At 44.5% G+C, this 21,675-nt stretch overlaps 1 protein-coding gene across 1 annotated transcript in view; it reads left to right on the forward strand.

Annotated features, from left to right (window-relative positions):
* Positions 1–731: 731 nt before the first annotated feature.
* Rnf150 (ring finger protein 150) overlaps positions 732–21,675 on the forward strand; it is a 204,010-nt gene continuing 183,066 nt past the window's right edge. The window contains exon 1 of the mRNA XM_038312801.1: positions 732–1,212. Within this exon, the coding sequence (XP_038168729.1) occupies positions 732–1,212 (481 nt within the window). The remainder of the gene's footprint in view (positions 1,213–21,675) is intronic.

Below are 21,675 nucleotides of genomic sequence, written 5' to 3' on the forward strand. Positions count from 1 at the left end.
GCGCCCAGAAAGAGAGACAGAATGAGCGTGGCAAGGGGAGTCCAGGAGCTTTGACATCATACTAAGCTCCTCCTTGCACGCACACATTACACACACACACACACACACACACACACACGCACACACACATCATATACAGTCACACACAAATCGTGTACCCTTCTCCGCACGACTTCATCCCATCCGCCACATACCGTCCCCTTTCTTAGCAAGTAGGTGTCCCGGGCGTAGCCACCTAGTCGGGCCAGAAGTGCAGCACCCACTGCCTAGGAAACCCACTCGTAGCGGAGCAATCGGCGCGACTACAGTCCCAGCGCCTGGGACCTCAAGCAACCTGCTCCCGCCCCGCCCGGCCGCTACAAGCAGAGCCGCTACCCCTTCCAAACTCCAGGACCCCCGCCACCCTTATGAGAGAAGGCGACGCAGAGCAACGGAGCAAGACGCCCGGCAGCCCGACTCCCCCGCAAGCGCGCGCAGCGCCGGCTCCGTGTCGCCGCCGCGATCACCCGGGAAGCCCGATGCCAGCGCCGCGCATCGGCTGAGAGGGGACAGGGCCGGCTTCGCCAGCTCGCCCGGAATCCGGTCGCCGCCGCGGCTGCGTGTCCCCGCTGGGGCCCCGCCGGCCCGGGATTGAGCCTCTGCCACCGGCCGGGGGTTGGCCCGGGCAGGGGAAGGAGGGACGGAACGGGAGGAGGGCACAGGGGGCGGGGAGGGGACCCTGGAGGAGAGAGATGGCAATGTCTCTCATCCAAGCGTGCCGCAGTCTGGCTCTCTCAACATGGCTGCTTTCCTTTTGTTTCGTGCATCTGCTCTGCCTGGACTTCACTGTAGCGGAGAAGGAGGAATGGTACACCGCCTTCGTGAACATCACCTATGCCGATCCCGAGCCGGGGGCCGCGGTGGCGGGCGGCGGCGGCGGTGCCGAGCTGCACACGGAGAAGACCGAGTGCGGACGGTACGGCGAGCACTCGCCCAAGCAGGATGCGCGCGGAGAGGTGGTCATGGCCAGCTCGGCCCACGATCGCCTGGCTTGCGACCCCAACACCAAGTTCGCCGTTCCGGCCCACGGCAAGCACTGGATAGCTCTGATCCCCAAGGGCAACTGCACCTACAAGGATAAGATCCGGAACGCGTTCCTGCAAAATGCATCGGCCGTGGTTATCTTCAACGTGGGCTCCAACACCAACGAGACCATCACCATGTCCCACGCAGGTGAGCGACCGGGGAAGGACGGGGGAATGTTTGACGGACGTGGGGGAGGGGAGACGGAGAAACGTTAGCGAGATCCAGCGAAGCCTCCCGGGCACCTCCACTTGGAAAGTCCGTGAAGCACCCGAGACCCGTCTCTTATATATGGACCTACTAAGTTTTGTTATGCGTCGCTTGGGGACAGGGAAGGAGGCTACAAACAGGAGAGATTTCAGTATGTTGGAGAATATTAAAGAGTCTGGTTTGGGAGCGGGTTCACAGTGGTAGGGAATTCCCAGGAGAATTTGGGAAGTGACGTTTGGGGGACAAGGCTGGCATATTCTTGTTAGTGACCCGCCCTGGCACCTGTTTGGACCAGGAAGATCTGATAACTCAGCTGTGTGCTTCTCTGTGTGCATCAGATATGCATACCCGTTGTGACTGTTTGGGTAGCAAGGGGCAGGTCAGGTTACCTGCCTGCAGCTGAGCACTTGCAAATGCTCCCACAAAGTCAGATTTCAGCACTTCTCGGGAGCCCCCTTCTTCCCCTTGTTGACTTTGCACAGACCATAAATAATATACAATGTACCGGCTCTGCCGGGCTGTCATCTCCAGAAGCCCTCTGGCCGGGAGCACTGGTGAAGAATAGCAATGCCCACCAAGCCAGGGAGAGCAGTAAAGTTAAACTTACTTTCCACTGCTGTGCTGGCCCTCGGCTGCCTGTTTCGGTATGCTGAGGACTGCAAGGCAGAATGGAGCTTTGCCTGCGGTCATAGACAGGGACCAGGACTAGAAATAAACCTTCAACACGGTGTGTAAGCAGTGTTTCAGGGAGACGAGTAACAGAAGCAACAAGGCTGTGTGGCTCACTATTGTTCACTATTGTTAGCACAAGCCACTAGTTTAGGAAACTACCCTCCTTGGGTGCAAGTTTCTACAGAGGTGCCTGAGAGGTGGGTCCTTTCCCCTCACTGAGTGTCCTGACATGAGCATGTTCTGAGTGGAGTAGCCCAATCAAAACTATTATAGCAAGGAAAGGGCAGATTTTTAACCAGCAGACTATTGAGATAGAACACCTAGGGTCGCTGTGTGCAGCCCTGCTTTCTTTCGAGATTGGTTCTCCTTTCAAGAACTCATATCATCTATTAGTGAAACATACAATTACTTCGCCCCAAGTAATCAACACCAGCTGTCATAGTCATTTGTCAACCTTCAGGCAAACAGGTTGGGAGCGGAAATGCCAGAAGCTTATGAAAAACAGGCCAGGAAACAACCCCTTTTTTTGTAAAGAGAGGCCGTTACCTTCTTAGAAAAGTTCCAGCCCTGCATGTGAGAGGCATTTGTATTTCCTTGAGCTCAATCCTTCTCCCAGGGAGAGGCTGTGGTCTGACCTTGAGTCATGGGACCACTGCTTAAACTTGATCTCCGAGGATGTCGCACTGTGGAATAGCGCTCCGAGTCACAAAAAGCACTTCTCAATTAACATTTAGTAAGGAAAATCTAGATTCGGGAGTGGGAAGTAGGGCATGCAGGAGTTATTCTGGGTTCTGTAAACACTGAGGTTGTTAGTTGAATGTACAGGATTCCTTAAATGCTTCTGTGAGTCTGGACATGGAATCTTAAACTGCGTTGCTCTGTGCACATCAGAATAGTTATCATTTGTTCCTGTCCAAGAGACTGTTTTCAGAACCGCATACACACTGGATCAATTCATGGCATAATTTGATTTTCTTCACAAAGGATGCTTAACGCATGTCTAAAAGTTAGAAGCCACTAGAATGTATTTCTCCATCTTAAAAAAAAAACCCAAACCCTGTTAAAGTTGAATCTGCTGTTAGCGTTGGACTCCCTGCCATGCCTTGGAGAGGGTCCTACATTAGTCAGAGCAGGAGTGCGCTACAGGAAGGGTGATGTACAGGATTAGCACACTGGTCTGCCAATCGATGGCTTACGCTTGATCTAGAACCGGAAGACTCCATTTCTCCTCATTACATGTAAGTAAGACTTGGGAATTCACGTAGGAAACCATGTACAGGTTTGATGTCAATGGAATATTCCTATTTCATGAGCTTGAACCCAAAACACCAGGGGACACAGTTGTGGCCTTTTTAGTCTAGTCCCTGAGAAATATGGAGAAAAGTTAAAAACTAACATTGCTTTGCCTTTCCACCGATGCCCTGATTTCTGGAGCTCATGACTTCGGGGAAAGAAGGCTTGGAATTGGAATTCTGGAGCCCACCTAGTGTCTGTGCATCTGGAATGATAGACCTCTAACACACCCAACAAATACAGGTTCAATTAAATAGAAGTTACTTTCTTCACGCTCCCTCTTTTCGTCTATGTTCTTTCTGATGTTTTCTTTTTCTGAATCCAAGGTTGTTTCTGCCACTTCTGCAGCTGTCGCCTCTCAATCACAAAGATGTGGACGTTCTTGATGCAAATGGTAGTTTACTTAATAGTGGGTTACTCAGCTTCACTGGTATATGGTTTTCACACTATGAAACTCATTCTTCAGACAGTATCCTGCTGCTTCGCATACTGGCTGAGCTAGGTGCTCCCTATACTGTCTGATCCCAAGGACACGTCTACCAGTTTGCAGTTGTTCGGTCATACCTGTGCAGCCTGCCCCCTCCCTCATCAAATGCTAGCCTGCTTGCTTTCCTGTCTCTGTGTGTTTGTCTCTTGTGCACAGAATACAGACACTTTCTCTAATATGCAGAGTTGGTCTAGTTTCTTTCACATACCACACTCTTCCCTGGGTTTGTCGTGGTTGTATTAAGTACCACTGATTACTGTTTCATTTATTTTTACTGCTAAATAGTATTTCGCATTTTATTTTTTGTAAATGGATGGGCATTAGGTTATGTGCATGTGCATGCATGTGTGTGTGTTTGCGTGTGTGTGTGTGCTGGTATACATAGGTACACTCCTGTACATGTGTGCATTTCTCTCAGGTTTATGTTTAGGAATAGAATTCCTGGGTTCCATGGCCACTCTGAGACTTTTGAGGAACTGCCACAACCCTTCATCATGCTGGTTAGTTTCTCAACAAGTGTCAACTTGGCACAGGCTATGATCATCTGGGGAGAGGGAGCCTCAGTTGAGATAATGCTCAGTAAGATTGGCCTGTAGGCAAATCTGCAGGGTATTTTTCTTGATTAATGATGTGTGAGGGCCCAGCCCACCGTGGGTAGTGCCATGCCAGGGCAGATGGTCCTGGGAGGTAAAATAAACCAACGTGAGCATGACCCTGGCAAGCAACCCAGGAAGCAGTGTTCCTCTGTGGTCTCCACCGCCATGTCCTGACTTCCCCCAGTGATGCACGGTGACCTGAAGGTTATAAGATGAGATAAATGCTGTCTTTCTCGGGTTTCTTTCAACCATGGTCTTTATCACAGCAACAGAAAGCAGATCAGGGCTTTCCTTAAGTATCTAAATCATTTCCTATTACTGCTACTCATGATGAGGTGTCTGTTTCTGAACCTCCTCCTTGGGACTTGTTAACCATGTTTAAATCAAGGTCAGTGTGTGGTGTGAGGTGGTGTCTTCATTATGGTTTCATTTTGATGACAGTTGCTTTTTTCAGGCATGGTCTTGCCATATAGCCCAGGCTGGCTGCAAACCCACAACCCCCAGCATCAGCTACAGAACCCTGCAGGATCACTGTGCCTAGCTCAACAGTTCCTCCTTTAAAACACGCTCTTGAGTCAACGCTTCCCTTTTCATTTTGCTCTCCTGCCCACTTACGTCAGCCAGCACTTGCTCTTTCCTAGACTTTCAATTCATGTCGTTTTTGTCCAGGAGAGGTGGGAAAGAAGGAAAAGGAGGGGGCGGAAGAGAAAGGGGGAGCAGGGGAGGGAAGAAATACATATTTCTCAGTGAGGGCTGGTACAGTTGAATTTGTGTGTCCTTTATAGAGAGGTAGGAGGTGCAGCCTTTTTAGAGAAAGCCTCCAGGAACCAGAGCAAGCAGCTCTGTGCCGCCTCCCCATGATGCAAGCCCAGATGCTCACAAAAGTTGGTCTGAGGCCTGCCTAAGAGCTTTATTCCAATGTTCTTTGAGGGAAGGGCATCAGGCTTTCTTGGGGAGCAGATTAACAGGAACATGACTCTAGAGGAGACCACTTGGCTTGTATCCTGGCTTTGCTGTTTTCATGTTGTGTGAGTTTGAGTAACTTGTTCAACCTCCCAGGGCTTAAGTGTCCTCCCCTGTGACAGAGGGTTCAACTGGACTGATGGTTACATGAATTTCATGGGTTAGTACACAAGTATCTCCATCTTACCTACATCTGAGCTGGCGCTCGGCAGAGGTCTCTCATTGACCAGAACTCACCATTTTAAGGTAGGATTGCTGGCAGGGTAGCTGTCACCACCCACTTGGGTTGGCTTTTGTATGTGGTTGCCGGGGATCTGAACTCAGGTTTTCGTGACTGAAAACTCTTGATCCACGGGTCCTCTCCCCAGTCCCAACGTCAACTGTTACAACTCAGTGGCACACAGTAACATTAAGCAGCTATAGAATAGACCACCATATCCCCTGCTCACCTAGCTCTGGAACCTTAAGAAAGAACTCCTAAGTCATTCTTTCATGCTTTAGTGACAGAGCAGCCATCACAATCCCATCGGCCACCTCCACTGTTGGAAAGAGGATGCTCTGCCGCTATGATCATCAGGGAGCTTTGTATGTGATGACGTCACTGTCATCACCGTGAGGATCGCTTGCTACCTCTGGTGAATCCCTGTGTGAGCAGCTGTCCGTATCTGAGTTGCTTTATAGAAGAAGTGATATTTTCCCTTGTTTCAAAGGATGGACTTGCTAGCTTTCTGTTTATAGATCACTAGTACATAGCTTAGGGATAGATAAATCTTTAGTTGCCTAGGAAGGACTTTGGATGGCACCTGAGAGGTGGGGGAAGGGAAGCGAGGCTGCAGAAGCTACAGATTATCTTCAGTGCTTGGAAAGAGGCAGATAGAGAATCCTACATATTTCTGACTTCTCCCAGGTTGGAGGGAGCACAGATGATGGAAACCTAGCTGTGCAGTTAGGTGTGTTCTAATCCTTCACTGCATTGCTTCAAGCTACCTTGATGGCCTTGCTGTAATGGCTAGTCTCCTTCTGTCCTGACTTCCATTTAGGAGCTAGCTGCTTTGATTAAATCAATTTCTTGGGCCTTTGTGTTTCTAGAATGCCTACCATGCAGTTTTATTCTGTATTTTCTATCTAACTGCTGTACTTGCCTATCTTTTCCTATATCATAGAGTTCTTCCCTTGGGAAGATAATGCGAACCAAGTAACACTTACTCTGTGGTTGGGATACCCTAAGAACATTTGTGTTTAACTTAGTTCTTACAACTCTCCTTACTATCCCAACTTTTACATGAGAAAATGTAGGTGACCTGGTCACAAGGCAGTCAGGTACAGAACTAAGCCACAGATGCTGGAGGCCTGCCCTTGGGGTCTATGCTGTTACCTCATGCCCCCTGCCATCCTAAAAGTTACTGCAAAAACTGGCTGAGGACGGTGGTCACTTAACATCGAGCACAGGGTGATGCAATAGGTCCATTTTTGTTTCAGAACATGTTTAACGAGTCTGTAGGCAAATCTGTCACCAACTGGAGACCTGCATTTAGAGAGACAGGACCTTACATCTGTTCCTCTACATTTATCTCCACCATCTTTGGATCTCGTTTAGTCGCTGGTCACTTACTGTTTTTGCTTTCAGTTTTTTTCTTTTCTTTGTTTAAATTTTATTTTATTAATATTTTTCATTTATTTTGCGTACCAACCACAGTTTTCCCCTCCCTTCTCTTCTCCTCCTTCCCCCCAACTCCCATCTATCCCTTTTCCCATCCGCTCTTCCTAGTCTCCATTAAGAAAGGGGCAGGCCTCCCATGGGCTTGCACAAAACATGGCTCATCAAATTGAGGTAGGACCCATCTCCTCTCCCTGCATCCAGGCTGGGTGAGGTAATCTAGCATGGGGAATGGGTTCTCAAAAGTCAGCTAAGTACCAGGGACAGGTCCTGATCAAACTGCTAGGCGCCTCACCAACAGACCAGGCTATATAACTGTCACACACATGCAGAGGGACTAAGTCAGTTTTGTTCTTTATGGAATGTAAAATTCAGATTAACCTCTCCCTAAGAACTATTAGAAATGTATTCTTTATGAATCAAAAATTCAGGATACATTTATTAAAGCATGTTGATCAGAACGTTCTTTCACATGTCTGTCTTCCTGGCTGGCAGGCTGGCAGGCTATAGCACGTCTCACGTCCCCAACACCTTTGATGCTCTTGGTCTGAACCATCATTTGTCCTCTGGGCCCCAACACAGGTTGCGTGTGTTTGGAACCTCAGTTTTATCACAGTCCCAGTAGGGTATTGAGATGAAGCTGCAGAAAACAAAATTTAAATTTAATTTGGTTCAGAAAGGGTAAAGCATTTCTGCTATAAACGTGTTTAGAAATGGAAGGGATTCCTTTGAGATGCTAAGCTTTCTCTGGCGCTGGAGTGGGTCTGCCTGGGGACACTGGACATTGTCAAGGACTGGACTACCAGTCCTTGAGTTCCAGTAGGTGACTTCTGAAGGGCTTTCCAAGGCCTGAGATCACATGATCCTCTGTTTAGCCTTCTGTTTTCCCTTCACCTTTCTTCTAAGACTCATGCATAAACTCTGTCCTTTATGTTTGGTCTTAATTTCGCACACCTGATCACCCTCCTGGCTAGTTTGTGTGCTCTTGTTTATTTTACACTAAACCGTAATTCTCCCCCATCTTTCCTGGCAGACAGCAGCCCACTAGTCAGGAATTGCAGCCTCTGTTATTAAAGGCAATAATTCATCATCAGTGTTAAATAACATTCTTGGCAGTGTAAATTAACATGGCCAGGGCATTTCCAGAAACTGAATGAGTGGTTTACACAGTTTTGGTCATAGAAATGCATGTTTGGGGGCTTGGAAGGAATCCTGCCATCCTTTTCCTAATCTTTGGTTAGAATTTGATTATCATTCCCGGTTGTTGTCTTCTTAAAACTCCACGCCTCCCACCCCGATTCTCAAGAAAGGAAGTCATTTTATTGGTTGTGAAATCTAGAAAGATCCAGAAAAAATGTGGAGCTTTTTTTCTGTAGAATTTATTCATGTAGCTTCAAAAAAGGTGTGGTTACACCTCTGACGTGGAGTTGATGGCTTAGAAACCAGTTTCCTAATTTGAAATGAAGGCGCTCAACCATGTTAGTCGCCGCCCAGGGGGGAACCGCAGCGTGCAGTGAACTAGGTGTTCTGGCACCACCTAGAAGTCTTCAGTTTATTACCAGAAGAGACATTTCACTTTCAGATACTCGCAAGAGGACCTTGTTATTGACGAGTGACTAAGAGATGCTGGGGCCTTGTGTCTTTCCTAGTGTAAGCAGAGAGATACCAAATTTGAGTAGTGATGAAGTTCAAATCTTCAGATCATCTCATTGAGGGTTTGCCGTAACATAAACCTGAGAAACGAGGCAGCTTTTAAGGCAGGATTGTTCCAAGTCCCATCTAGGACTGCTGTATTAAGTGGGGGCCCTTTCATGGGGACAGAGTAACACAGGCTCTTATATTAAACTTAGATGGAGTAATCACTTGTTTTAATTTGTGGATGGGTAAATGTGCTTCCGACAGTTCAACCAAAATATTAATGATGTGGTTAGGCCTAAAACTTCTTCCTTCCTACTTTGCTTCTTTTACTTTTGTGTCTGTAGGTGTGTATGGATGTGTGGGAGTGCACATCCCATGCCATGTGTGTGGAGAGGATAAAGGGCAACTTTCTGGGTGCTGATTCTCTTCTTCCATGTGGGTGCAGGGCTTGAACTCAGGTCTTGGCAGCAAACCCCTTTACCCACTGAGTCACCTTCTCAGCTCCAATTCTAATTGTAGTTTTCCTATAATAAAAGAATATTAATTGTTCTTATTGTTTGAAATTTTGAATTAATTTCTATATATAATGTTTGCTGTTTGCTTCTTTGCTTGGCCTCTTCTGTGATACACAGTGCTACGCAGAAAACACTTGAGTCAGAAAGTTGAAGCTTGCCTTCTGGGTTGTATGGCACTTTCATATGCAAGGTGTGAGCATATATTTAAAAATAACAGGGATTAAAAAATAACAGGGATTTTTAAATTTAAAAATAATTTTGTACTATATATGTGACTTCCAGGGCAGCGTTTGAAGGGATAGGGAAATGGATACCCAAATCTCCTGGAAATCCTCTATTTTTTAAGCAATTCATCTTGGCATTTCTCAATTTTAGCTAACCATTACCTGTGCCATCCACTCAAACAGGGTGGACAAGGCAAAAAGGGTTTTCGGGTGTACTTTCAGTGTGCGTGTGCATACACCCATCTCACACACACACACACACACACACACACACACACACACACCACTTTTCTGCCCTTTATTTTTCTTCTGGTCCCTGCTTGCCACAGAGGTGGTTCATCTGGCTATCATACCATAACTGACTAAACCTGCATCAGAAATGTGATCCCAAATGACCCAACCAATAAGGGGATAGAAAAAGATGTTCTGCTCTTCATCTATTGGGGAAGTTTCTGGAATATTCTTCCTTTCCTGATGCTTACACAGCTAGCTGCTTTTTAAGCTCTCTTCCCTACCTGACCTCAACAACAAAGCCTACCCATGCCCACTCCGGCGAGACCAGCAGCGGTCACTGCTTCTCATCCTCTGTACCTTCCCCTCCGTAACTGGACCACTCGACCTGTTTGCTGGCATCTGACAGAACCCGAGCTCCCGGAAAGCAAGGCTTCTAGACATTTCTTTGTTTATGGTTAAGTTTCCCAAGGCTTGAAGAGCCCTTGACACATGGACAGTGCTCAGTAAATGTTGCTAAGTAGCCTAGAGTCCACAAAGATGGATTACATTATGTGTGATTTTAATTTTGCACGAAGTATAATTCTGACATTAAGTTCCCATTTTCTTACCCTTTCGCTCATATGCATGGACTCAGGTAGAGTCTCATTCGACATTCCCACCACAAAATTGTGTATCCGTTTTGTAGAATGTGAAAGAAAGCAGATGCTTGGATCAGTATTCAGCTAGGAGGGAAAAGGCATGCTGGCAGCAGATTGCAGGACACAAGACATCACAGGGTCTGTGTTTAGATGTGTGCAGTGTTTATTATCGGTCAGCATTATGAGTAAACACACACCAGTGTTTAAGGTCTTCTTATTTTAAATGAAATGCATATGCCAAATAGACAATTTTTTTCAAGGAACCAGAGTTTTGTAGTATTGTTCATTAGAACCACCCAGCCGAAGTTTCCATGTAAAAGACTTGAAATTCCCGTGGCTTCTTCTGCAAAACTGAAAAAGAAAAGGTTGAGGACTGGAGAGACGGCTTAGTGGTTAGGAACAGCAGTTGCTCTTCTTAGAGAACCCAGGTTTGCGTCCCACATGGTGGCTTGCGGCTGTCCATCATCCAGTCCTCGGGGTCCACCGCCCTCTTCTGGCCTCCACGGCACGGCATGTGGCGTACATAATACACATAAAAAGAAGACCATGCTCAGTTAGTAAAAGTATCCCAGCTCTCAGGAGACAGAGGCAGGCGGATCTCTGTGAATTCGAGGCCAGTGTGGTCTCTAGACACACAGTTCCAGGGCAGTCGGGGCTACACAGAGAAACTGTCCTCACAAAACGGAAAGGAAAAAAAAAATGTTTGCAAGTGAAAAGGAAACTTCCTTACGCATCATGGTAGTTCCAAAGCCATCTCTCTTACATGCCCGGGGAACCTGATCTGGCTAGAGGAGTCTGCCACTGGGAGTGGCTTCCCAAGCCTTGTGCCCTCCTTCGCTTGCTCCTTCTGGTTAGAGCTGCTGTGGTTAGCAGTCCTGCTGTGGTGCCTGGGGCTTGCTTCAGGGCATTCTGCCATGACGGCAGCTGACTCCTATTCCCCTGGAATGACAAGCCCCACTAAAAGCTTCCTCCTAGAAGCTGCCTTGGTCATGGTGCTTAGTCACGATACAAACAGGAGTGATACATATCTACAGACATGCATGTGTACAAATAAAGTATGTACATAAAAACGTGTACACGATGCTGTCTGAGGTTAAGGAAGAAAGCCTAGGCACATAGACTTAATACAGACACATCAGTCATTTTCTATGCGTCAGATCAAAATTGTAAATCATGCCTTCAGTGTGATGCCAACGCCAATAGACAAATTTGAAAATATTGAATATTTTAAAAGAGGAAGGTAATAAAACCATCCACAACTCAACTATCCACATACTCTATCGATTGGTTTACTGATTTATTTTGTGTGCATAAGTGTATTGCATTTACGTGTGTGCCTGGTGCCTGTGGGGGGCAGAAGAGGGCATTGGATTCCCTGTCACTAGAGTTATGGATGGTTGTAAGCCACCCTTCAGGTGCTGGGTACTTCCCCCAGTCCTCTGGAAGGCAGCAAGTGCTCTTGACTGCTGGACCATCTCTCCAACTCCTATTCTGTTTATTTACTCAGTTATCAAATTGAGAATGTATTGTGTGTGTGTGTGTGTGTGTGTGTGTGTGTGTGTAAAATCTTAAATTTTAATGGTATGTTTTGACATTTCTTTGATACTCCCATACTTTTCTGTGTCGTTTTGCCCTCCTCTGGCATGAATGGTTCTGCTCTGCTGTAAACCTCCCTATGTAGCTAAGCATGGGTACAAGCCCTGATTACCTTCTTAGCTAAGTTCCAGAGCACCGGATTAGTCAAAGGCTTTCCAAGTTTGGCTGCACAGCAGGTCTCTGTGGGTGTTTGTTTCGTTTTATAGCCAGTTGGTGAACTCTTTGGTCCCTCTTTTGGTGTGCGATGCTTGATTGGAGAAACAAAACCATGCTCACGTGGCTGCAAGCTGGACTAGTTTGGCAGCTGATCCAAGTCGCAGGAGGTGGAGAATCCCGAGGCATTTAAGTGATGGAACCCTCCGGCACGTGACGGTGCTGCTCCCGGCTGCCTCACCACACAGTTCTGTGTCTGGGAGATATTAAACGCAAACCAGTAGCACTCAGGAAGCTCCAGTGTCGTTTGCGGTTCTCCCTTGGCAACTCCCCCCACCCTTTCCAGGGCTCATTCTCTGTCATTGGCTCCTCCTGAGTGTCTCCGCCCCCTACTCCCCCTTGCAAAGCTGCCCCAGACAGACTGCAGAGAGCCTAATATGATCGAGCATGAGGTGGGTCCTGTGATGAAGCTAATTGACCACCACGACTGGCAGCCACTACACCAGATGAAAGTCTCCTTAAGTTTGTTTTGCTGCTGCTGCTGTCACTCCATATGGTTCTTTTAATTGATGCAAGAAGTATTAGAAGGGATAAAGTCATGTAGCTCAAGTCCCCTTGTCCCAGAGCTGTATGATACAGGAAACACTTCCCAGCCCAGTTTCTCCCCATTCTGCAGAGTCCCTGTTTCATGTTTACTTAGTTTTCTCATTTATAGAACATGGGTGTGTTTTCTAGCCAATACATAAAATGTGTACATATGAATGTGGTACCGTGTGATATCTCACTATGCGTACACATTGTGTTGTTTGAACCAGCGTGCGTGTGTCTTCAAACATTTATCATTTCTTTACAGAGTAAAGATTCAAACTCCTTTCTCCTTGCTTTTAAGATATACAATATGCCATTGTTTTTCATCTGTCACCATCCTGCTGTGAGCACCACCAAGCTTCTTACTTCTACCTAAAGACAACATCTCTACACCCATCTCTGCCCTCTGCTCCTGCCAAGTCCGTCTATCACGTGGTTCTTTTTTTTTTTTTTTTTTTTTTTTTTTTTTTTTTTTTTTTTTTTTTTGGTTTTTCAAGACAGAGTTTCTCTGTGGCTTTGGAGCCTGTCCTGGAACTAGCTCTTTTTAGACCAGGCTGGCCTCGAACTCACAGAGATCCGTCTGCCTCTGCCTCCCGAGTGCTGGGATTAAAGGCGTGCACCACCACCACTGCCCGGCACGTGGTTCTTTCTTAATGATGTAAAGAGATTAAGTAATTGTTTTGCGTGTACCAAAATCCCACTTGAAAAAATATAGTAGCTTTATTGTATTAATTTTTTAAGGACTGCAGCAATAAATGATGAGGGCCCATGTTCTACAAATATTACCAAATCACGAATTAGTGGCTCACTGGTAATGATGGGAATTTGGAGAGCAGAAATAAGGTCAAGAGACGGTAGGCACGGCGAGTACCAGAAAGTATGCCGTGTGTTTGAACAACAGTGGTCATAAATGAGTGTGAGCAAATGATAAAGGGAATTGGCATTTGATTGAAATCAAGTAAGATTTCTTTTGTATGATAAACATTGACTACTTTCCTTGTCGTCTTCCCATCTTCAGTCTGAAGAGGGTGAAATACCACACTGTTTTCACCAAGAAGGGGAGATCCCATTTCACTCGCACGGCTGTCACTCTGCAGGTTCATTTGCAGAACAGATGACGGCGGTAGGGGTGGCTCTGGTGACCGCTGGCTTGGTCCAAGGCTTAGACACCAAAGCCATAAGGGATTCTAGATAGAAGTCTGGAGTCAGCCAGCTGAGACGCACCCTCGCCACCTTTCTAGGAGGGGAAAGGCAAAGGAGACGGTTCACTAAGAACCGCGTGTCTTGCTGGATCATATGCTTGCCAGCTCAAGAAGCAAAATTTTACCCAAGATTTGGAGTCTTTGTTTGCAAAATGAGCATCGTGCATTCTCTATCAGAGCAGTCGTCTCTTATAGCATATGCTATAGTAAAGACCAGCTCTAAGTACTGAATAAAAGTGAGCTATAATGATGGTCAAAAGAAACATTCTGAATACAACTTTATGGCCATCAATGTTCTTGTCATGTGAGTCCAAGGGGGTCACATCTGCCCAGATGTCTGCTGCCCCCTCCCCACACTGGCCAGCTTCTATTCTTGTCCACTCCCAGCAAGCACATGACACATTTTTAAAAATACACACGCAAGCCAAGCATTCTCCCAGTCAGTTCTCCCAAGGATTTCCCATTAGGCCAGGAACCAAGTCAGAGGTCTCACCTTGCACCCACTGCCTCCCGATACTCCACCCAGTCTAGCCTCCTGCCACGAATCCCTTCCCATTGTAGCTGCTCTTCGAGTCTTGCCTTAGACAGTCCAGATTTGTTCTAAACCCAGGGTCATTGGAAATCTCTCTCCTAAAAGATTTTAAAGTAGAAGTATCTGAAATTTATGAAAATGACACACATATATATATATATATATCCATTTGCCTGTTTCACCAGACTTAATCACTTTTGTAAATTGAATTTATTTGATAACTTTGTGGAATTAAGTGAATCATTATGCAGGTGAGCAGGAATCGTACCAGCTGCCACCTTCATTTTCTGCAGATTCCCTCCATATATGTCCATGAACCAACCCTTCATATTCCCGACTTTGCTGAGTCATGTCCTTCACGGAGGAGTCCTTCTGGGCACTATGAAGGAAGTTCATGTGATTCTCGTTCTCTTGCATTTCTCTTACCATCTCCTGGAGCTATGTTACGTCATTTCTCACTTATGCTACTCTTCTCTTTCTCTCCTACATTTCACGGAGGAAAAGAAATTATCTGGGGGGATGGACACACACACATATTCATAAATATATATATTCCTAGACCCTGAAAAGAAATGATATGTAGTAAGTAGTCACTGAAAATGGGAAAGAGCCAGAGACTTTATACTACCCATCTTCTCAGCGGTGCTGCTTACGTAACTGACGGGATAACTTTACATTACATATAAATTTTATACTTATATATTTATTTATATATAAATATATATATATATATATAAAATATATATACTTATATATTTAACTTTATATTACATATACTTTATTTGGTGCATGTCGAAGATAATATTAAATTGGAGTGATTAACTATTCCTTGAGCTTTCAGTAGCTAAGCTGTTGTCACCTGGACTGCGCTCAGAGAACTATCTCTTCCAAGCTGAATGTAATCCCTGGTCAGTTGCTACCTGCTCAGGATGCTTCTCATCTGTGCTATGGAGCTCTGCTGGGGTGGTCAGCAAGGGGACACCTAGATGGTCTTTGGAACCAGCTGTTATCAAACACACAAGTGAATTCGTGGTAAACTCCCTGGGGAGAGTGCTGCATGCATGTGGGCCTTTGGTCAAAGAACCCTGAGTGTTACTCTATGGGCTTTTGTGGACTTGTAGAAGGAGCAGTGGGCTGCCCCGCTCCTGGCCACCTGGCTAGCTTATGCCCCAAAATAACAACACACAAACTGTATTCATTTAAACACTGCCTGGCCCATTAGCTCTAGCCTCTTACTGGCTAACTCTCACATCTTGATTAACCCGTATTTAGTAATCTATGTAGCACCACAAGGTGGTGGCTTACCGAGAAAGATTCAGCATGTCTGACCTGGTGGCTGGCTTCATGGCGACTGTCTCAGAGAGGAGAGGTATGGCATCTGACTAACTAATTCTTCCCAGCATTCTGTTCTGTCTACTTCACCTATCTAAATCCTGCCCTATCAAAAAGCCAAGGCAGTTTCTTTATTAACCAATGAGAGTCCTCCCTCATGGACTGATAGAGATGTATGTATGAATCTGTTGTTCCATGTAAACACTGCTTTATTCCAAAAGACTCTGAAGTCCTTGGCACATGAAGAAGGGTGTCAGGGTTCTTCCAAATGAAGAAAACAGCAAATGACAATTGATAGATGAGATACATCAGGTTATGACTTTTAGGGCCAATGGGAGAGATATGGGAGAAAGCTTCACATTTTATACCTAAATCAGAATAAGAAAGTGGTATCTGTGAAAGGGGAGTTTTGATTCAATAACTGAAGTTCACTATGAGTGAATTTAATCCATGCATCTGAGTGTCTACATGTTAGCTCAGAAGAACTATATGCATAGATAGTTTGAAGAAATGAGGTAATTCCTGAGTTATTTTAACATTTCATTTCTATATATAATATCATACTTTGTATCTTTAGTAGTTTTTTATCCTTTCATAGATACATTAATGATGTCAGACTGGTCCTATTTTATCAAGTTTAAGTCCCCTGCCATCTCCCCCACTGACGTGTGCTTTAGCTTCCCGTGAAGAGTTCTGTGTACCCAGCCCTGCACACTGGTGACTAGCATTGATTTCATGATGTGTCCCAATCTTTGAGAATATCAACCAATTGTCCTGATTAACTCTGACCCCTATTGATGGTTTTTACCTGGTGGGAGGCACCTGGCCCTTAGAGCAAGTATTTAAAGGAAGGAACACAAATCTGCACGGCTCACCTAGCAACGCAACTCCTGCCCAACCCGTAGGACTCTGCCCCGTGCAAGTGTGAAGGGATGATTGATCCTAACCTGTGTTTTGCAGATTAAAAAGTCATTACTTTTTTTCAGCCTCTTGAACTTTTGACTACCTTGAAATCCTCTCCATCCAATTTTAACTCAGTTCATTTAAATGAGAAAGTCTTGTTAATTAAATAATTAAATGATTCCTGTAATTTGGCTTCCTGCTATCTGATAACTCAACCTCCTTGAGTTGTGATAGTATATTAAGTAGTAACCTATTATTTACAAGAAGCCACTTGTGCTTAAGTTTGTCAATTTAGTCATTGTGTGAAAAATACAGGCAAGATGGAGAAAGGCCATTTTCCTTAGTGCTGCCAATCAGAGTTCATTTTGGGCCATAGAATAACCCTGAGCCCTCTCAACGTTTTTAAACCTACTCTTTGAAAAAGTGGTACATAGTTGCTACAGGGAATTTGACTAATTTGAGAATGAGAAGAAATTTGGTGTTAAAATGAAATTTCTGAGCAGGTTACGATGTTAGAACACACAGTAATGGTTATGTTAAAACAATTTCAACTCACTGGTTTGTAAAAATGTCTTCTGCTGGCTTCTATTAGCAATTCATCACATTTAATACTAGACCAATTTAAATAAGAAAATATAAACACTCAGCTCAAATTCTATCTTTTGGTTAGCTTATCTGATGATTGCCATATTGCTAAGATAATCAAATAACGACAACAACAGCAGATCGTGTCGTCATGCAGGAAAACTAAGGGTACAGTTTGCCCAAAGCTCTAACATTTGGATGAGTCTCTGTCTCAAAGTCTATTCATCTTTTTCAAAGAATTTTTGATGAAGGAAACATGTCATCCTTCTAGAGATGGGGGTGGTGGCTCAATAGGATATTTTCAGGATACCTTCCATGTCATCTCTAAGTGCAGAGGTCTAGGGTACCTACGGTGTCGTCTCTAGGTATAGAGGTCTAGGTACTTACCACGTCATCTCTAAGTGTAGGGGTCTAGGGTACCTACCGTGTCATCTCTAAGTGTAGAGGTTTAGGGTACCTACCGTGTCGTCTCTAAGTGTAGAGATCTAGAGACCTACCATGCTTTCTCTAAGTGTAGGGTTCTAGGGTACCTACCATGCCTTCTCTAAGTGTAGGGGTCTAGGGTTCCTACCATGTCATCTCTAAGTGTAGAGATCTAGATACCTACCCTGCCTTCTCTAAGTGTAGGGGTCTAGGGTTCCTACCATGTCTTCTCTGAGTATAGAGGTCTAGTTTTTTAAAGTGTTCCAGGCTCAGAGAAACACATATAGACAAGGAGCCTCGGGTCGTCCCCAAGTGGGGTTCATTTGTCAGAGCCACTGGGTTCAAACACAAATGAACATGACATAGTCATCTGGACCGCCCCGTGACTGTCCTTTCATCAACTCCCCTGAAACTCAGATTCAGACCTTGCCACAGTATCCACGAGCTCAGACTCAGAGCAGTCTTGACACCTGCTCCCCAAGGAATCGAGGCTGTATTTGAAGTGAGAAAAGAGAGAGGGAGACCTGCAAGTAGCCACCTCTGAGGGACAGGCCAGCTATCCTCACAGACCCAGAGCTCCGCTTACATACTCTGCCCTCCCTTCGCTCAGGAAACCACACTGTGCGGGAAAATGAGACCAGACATCCTTTCTGTAAAAATATCTTTTCAGTCCCAGGCTTATATATTAATTAACACCTTACTTATTAGAGAAACTCGGAAAACCTTCTTTGGATTAAATGCTGATTAGAAGGAAGAGAAGTCACTGTTTCTTCTGAGGACAGAGATACTGGGGAGTGCATTGTATACCTCAAGATAACTTATATCATTTCCATCCATGACCCCCTTCAAACCAAGAAACTTGTGTGCAATCCCAGGAATATAGACATATAAAAGACATAAAATTCAAGTATGTGTTGATAATCATAAAACATTTATTTTATACCAATTCTTTGGTGTGCATATAATTTACCATCTATTAAGGACAAAATGCTATTGAGATTACATGCTTATTTACTTTTATGTCTGATCTTGTTTGTATCCTTAATATCACAGGATATAGAATATAAATATCCTTGACAACTTTTGGAGTTGATCAGGACTTTGATTTTATAATCCAGTGTTTATAATTCACCTTCCCATCAACATACAGTACAAAATGGCCAAAGTATGTATAAGGTTATTTCAGAAATTATTAGAAATTCTGCCCCAACCCTAAGCCAGAATTCACTTAATATATTTTAATTAAATACCAGTCAACAACACAAATCATAATGCTTTTGTGTGTGTATGTGTGTGTTACATGTACATGTTTGTGTGGTGTGAGCATGTATTCACATAAAGATGTTTGCATGTATCTATGTGAGTATAGAGCCCAGAAGTCAACACTGGATGTCTTCCTCAATCATATTCTACCATATTTTTTGAGAGAGGGTCTCTTACTGAGTTTGGATCTCACCAGTTTGGTCTTTCAGCTTCCCAGTTTGTTACGTCGGCTTGGCCAATGGGATACAGAAATCTACCTTCTCCTCCCAGCACGGGAATTACAGATATGCGCTATAGTGTCATATCTGACCTTTACCTGCTGCTGAAGCTCCTAACTTGGGTCACCATCTTTGTGGGGCAAGCACTTTACTTACCGAGCCACCTCCCCAACCCCACAGAAGAACAATTTATAAAACTAAGCATTCTAACACAGTACAGTACAAGGAGAATTCAACCTGAGGCTGCACGTGGAAGAATAACACTAGAGTAACATCAGAAGTTTTTGTTTCCATAATCGACCATTGTGCTTCTGAAAGAACAGAAAATGTCTCATGTGCAGTAAACGCACTACAGTTCACAACACGCAGGAGAATCAAATTGACTTGTTTCGGGCAGTGTAATTGTCACTGCACTCTGGGCAGTGTGTGCTGTGCAAAGTGCGTGTGTTGTGTGTGTGTTCAGAACCAGGGCAGCAGTGATGTCTCCGGACGCAGCACAGGTGAGTGCTACCAAACACTCTTTGAACTCATTGTCTGCTTCATTTGTAACTAATTTGTTGCCATTATTAATCCATACTTTTTGGTATTACTGCTTCTGTGTAACACCCACCCCCACATTTAGTGATGCAATCACATGGAAGGCCACCAACCAAATTTTAAGCAGCTAAACTGCCCAAACTCACAGGTTTACCATAAAACATAAATCTGTGTTTTTAATCTAGAGCTTTGTGAGTTTCAAATACCTCATGAGGTGTATAAGGTTTTTAACTCACTATGGATTTTTATGTTTATATTATTTTATAGGGACAAATTTTTTTAAGGTTAATAAGCTGTCTGGAAATGTTGTTTCCACAAAAATTAGGTAATTTAACAATTGTCCGTTGCATTCTATTTATGGTATGTTTGCAGAACTGCAAACCGTTTGGAAGAGTAAGATGCACTTCTTATTGCAGATTTAGCATTGATTCCATAAGTCATGCTTTTCCCCAGGGTGTATGGTAATGCCTCTGATAGATTATATTCCTTGCCTGTATATTTTGGCTGAACTAATAGTTGGAGTTTTCATAGAATGATTTGTTCTTGCTTGTCAAAAGTGATGGAATTCTTGAAGAAATGAGTTCCACTCCTACCCATAATGCTGTTGCTATAAAAGAGGCCTATGCAAATTCACAGTGCGAAATACCAAGTTTACTTCTATAAAACATCATTCTATTTCTATTCTTTTACTGTGATTTTCAAAAATGCATTCATTAGTGCTCACATATGCAAACCTGCACCATCCCCTTATTTGAAGATGTTATTTCAGAGTGCAGATGAGGGACGGGACTTCCATCATGTGTGTTAGAAGTGTGCATATTTAAAGTCCACAGCAGCTTAGGCTATGATTGAGACGGACTAGTGCCTGATCTGTGTGACCCCAGGACACTTTTGCTTGCTCGTTTAATTGCTCCCATCTTGACTTTGAATAAGATCTTCTCTGATTGCATTTGTGGTTCCTTGGCTCAGTAACTCACTTGTCTATTTTTAGTTTCCCTTTTGTGCTAATTTTAACATCAATCTTTGTATTGCATTTGTGAAAGTCTTACAGAAAACATTAATGATTCTTCATCTCCCCATCTGAGTATATGTCTGTTTACACGGCCTCATGCACAGAGCTCTGTTGTGATAGGCTGAGAAAAGTCTAAATGTGCAAGCACATTCTGCATAAAGGCATATTGATATGTATTAGTTTCCTGGTTATAGCAGCGAAATTGCCCATACATTACCATGTTGCTTTTAAAGTGATCACAAAGCTAGTTCGGATTTTCACTGATGGGAGAGACTTTAGTGGTCATCGATTTCAGCTCATGATTTGGTTGGTTAAAAGGTTTGAATTCCTAATATTATTTTGCCAATGAGATACACCAAGTGACCAAGTTTTATTGCCTTCCTTGAGACCACGTGACACGATTTGTAAGACTGAGAGGAAGGCTTTCCTCAGTGCCACCTACAAAAGGTTTCAATTTCCTCAGACCTCTGTCCCTTGGCCCCAATGTAACCAGCACTTTTAGCCCGGTGACGTGTGGCCTGCGATGAAGGTTTAGCCTGGTGACATGTGACCTGCGATGAAGGTTTAGTGAAGGCTGCTCTGACTCCTAGAGACCAGCTCTCCAGGGATTTATCAGGCACATTTCTTCCTGGTGGACCCCAGGTAGCAATGTCTGCCCCTCTAGTCTTCTCAGCTCAATAGAATCGCCCGCCAGGTTTTTCACCTCACAGCTGCCTTCTTTACTGAATTCTGCCACCTTACTTGATAAGGAGCAAGCCAAGAAGTCCCCCAGATGCCACTCGGAAACCACATAACGAGCGTTCTTACCACTTCATGACTCTCTTTTGCACTAATCCTTCATCTCTCATATTATTGTAACTTTGGAAGCCCTTCTCCTCCATTTTCCTCCCTGTCTGTTCCAGAGAGACCGCATCCCGGGCTGCTACTGTTTGGTACTGTTTGGTTCCTGTGTTTGGAGACCCAAATTAGCAAAGCCCATGAGATAGAAAACAGCAGCAAACACAGGGCTAAAAATAATCCCAGTGTGTCTGGTTCTTTCTAGGATCTTGGCTCCTCACGGCCTTCTTATCTTCAGTGTGGCTATCAACTTAAACAGCTGCCTGGAGTATTTCTTTTATTTTTTAAAGTTTTCTTGTTTATCT

Source organism: Arvicola amphibius, chromosome 15 (assembly GCF_903992535.2).
Source record: "Arvicola amphibius chromosome 15, mArvAmp1.2, whole genome shotgun sequence".
Classification (NCBI taxonomy): Eukaryota; Metazoa; Chordata; class Mammalia; order Rodentia; family Cricetidae; genus Arvicola; species Arvicola amphibius.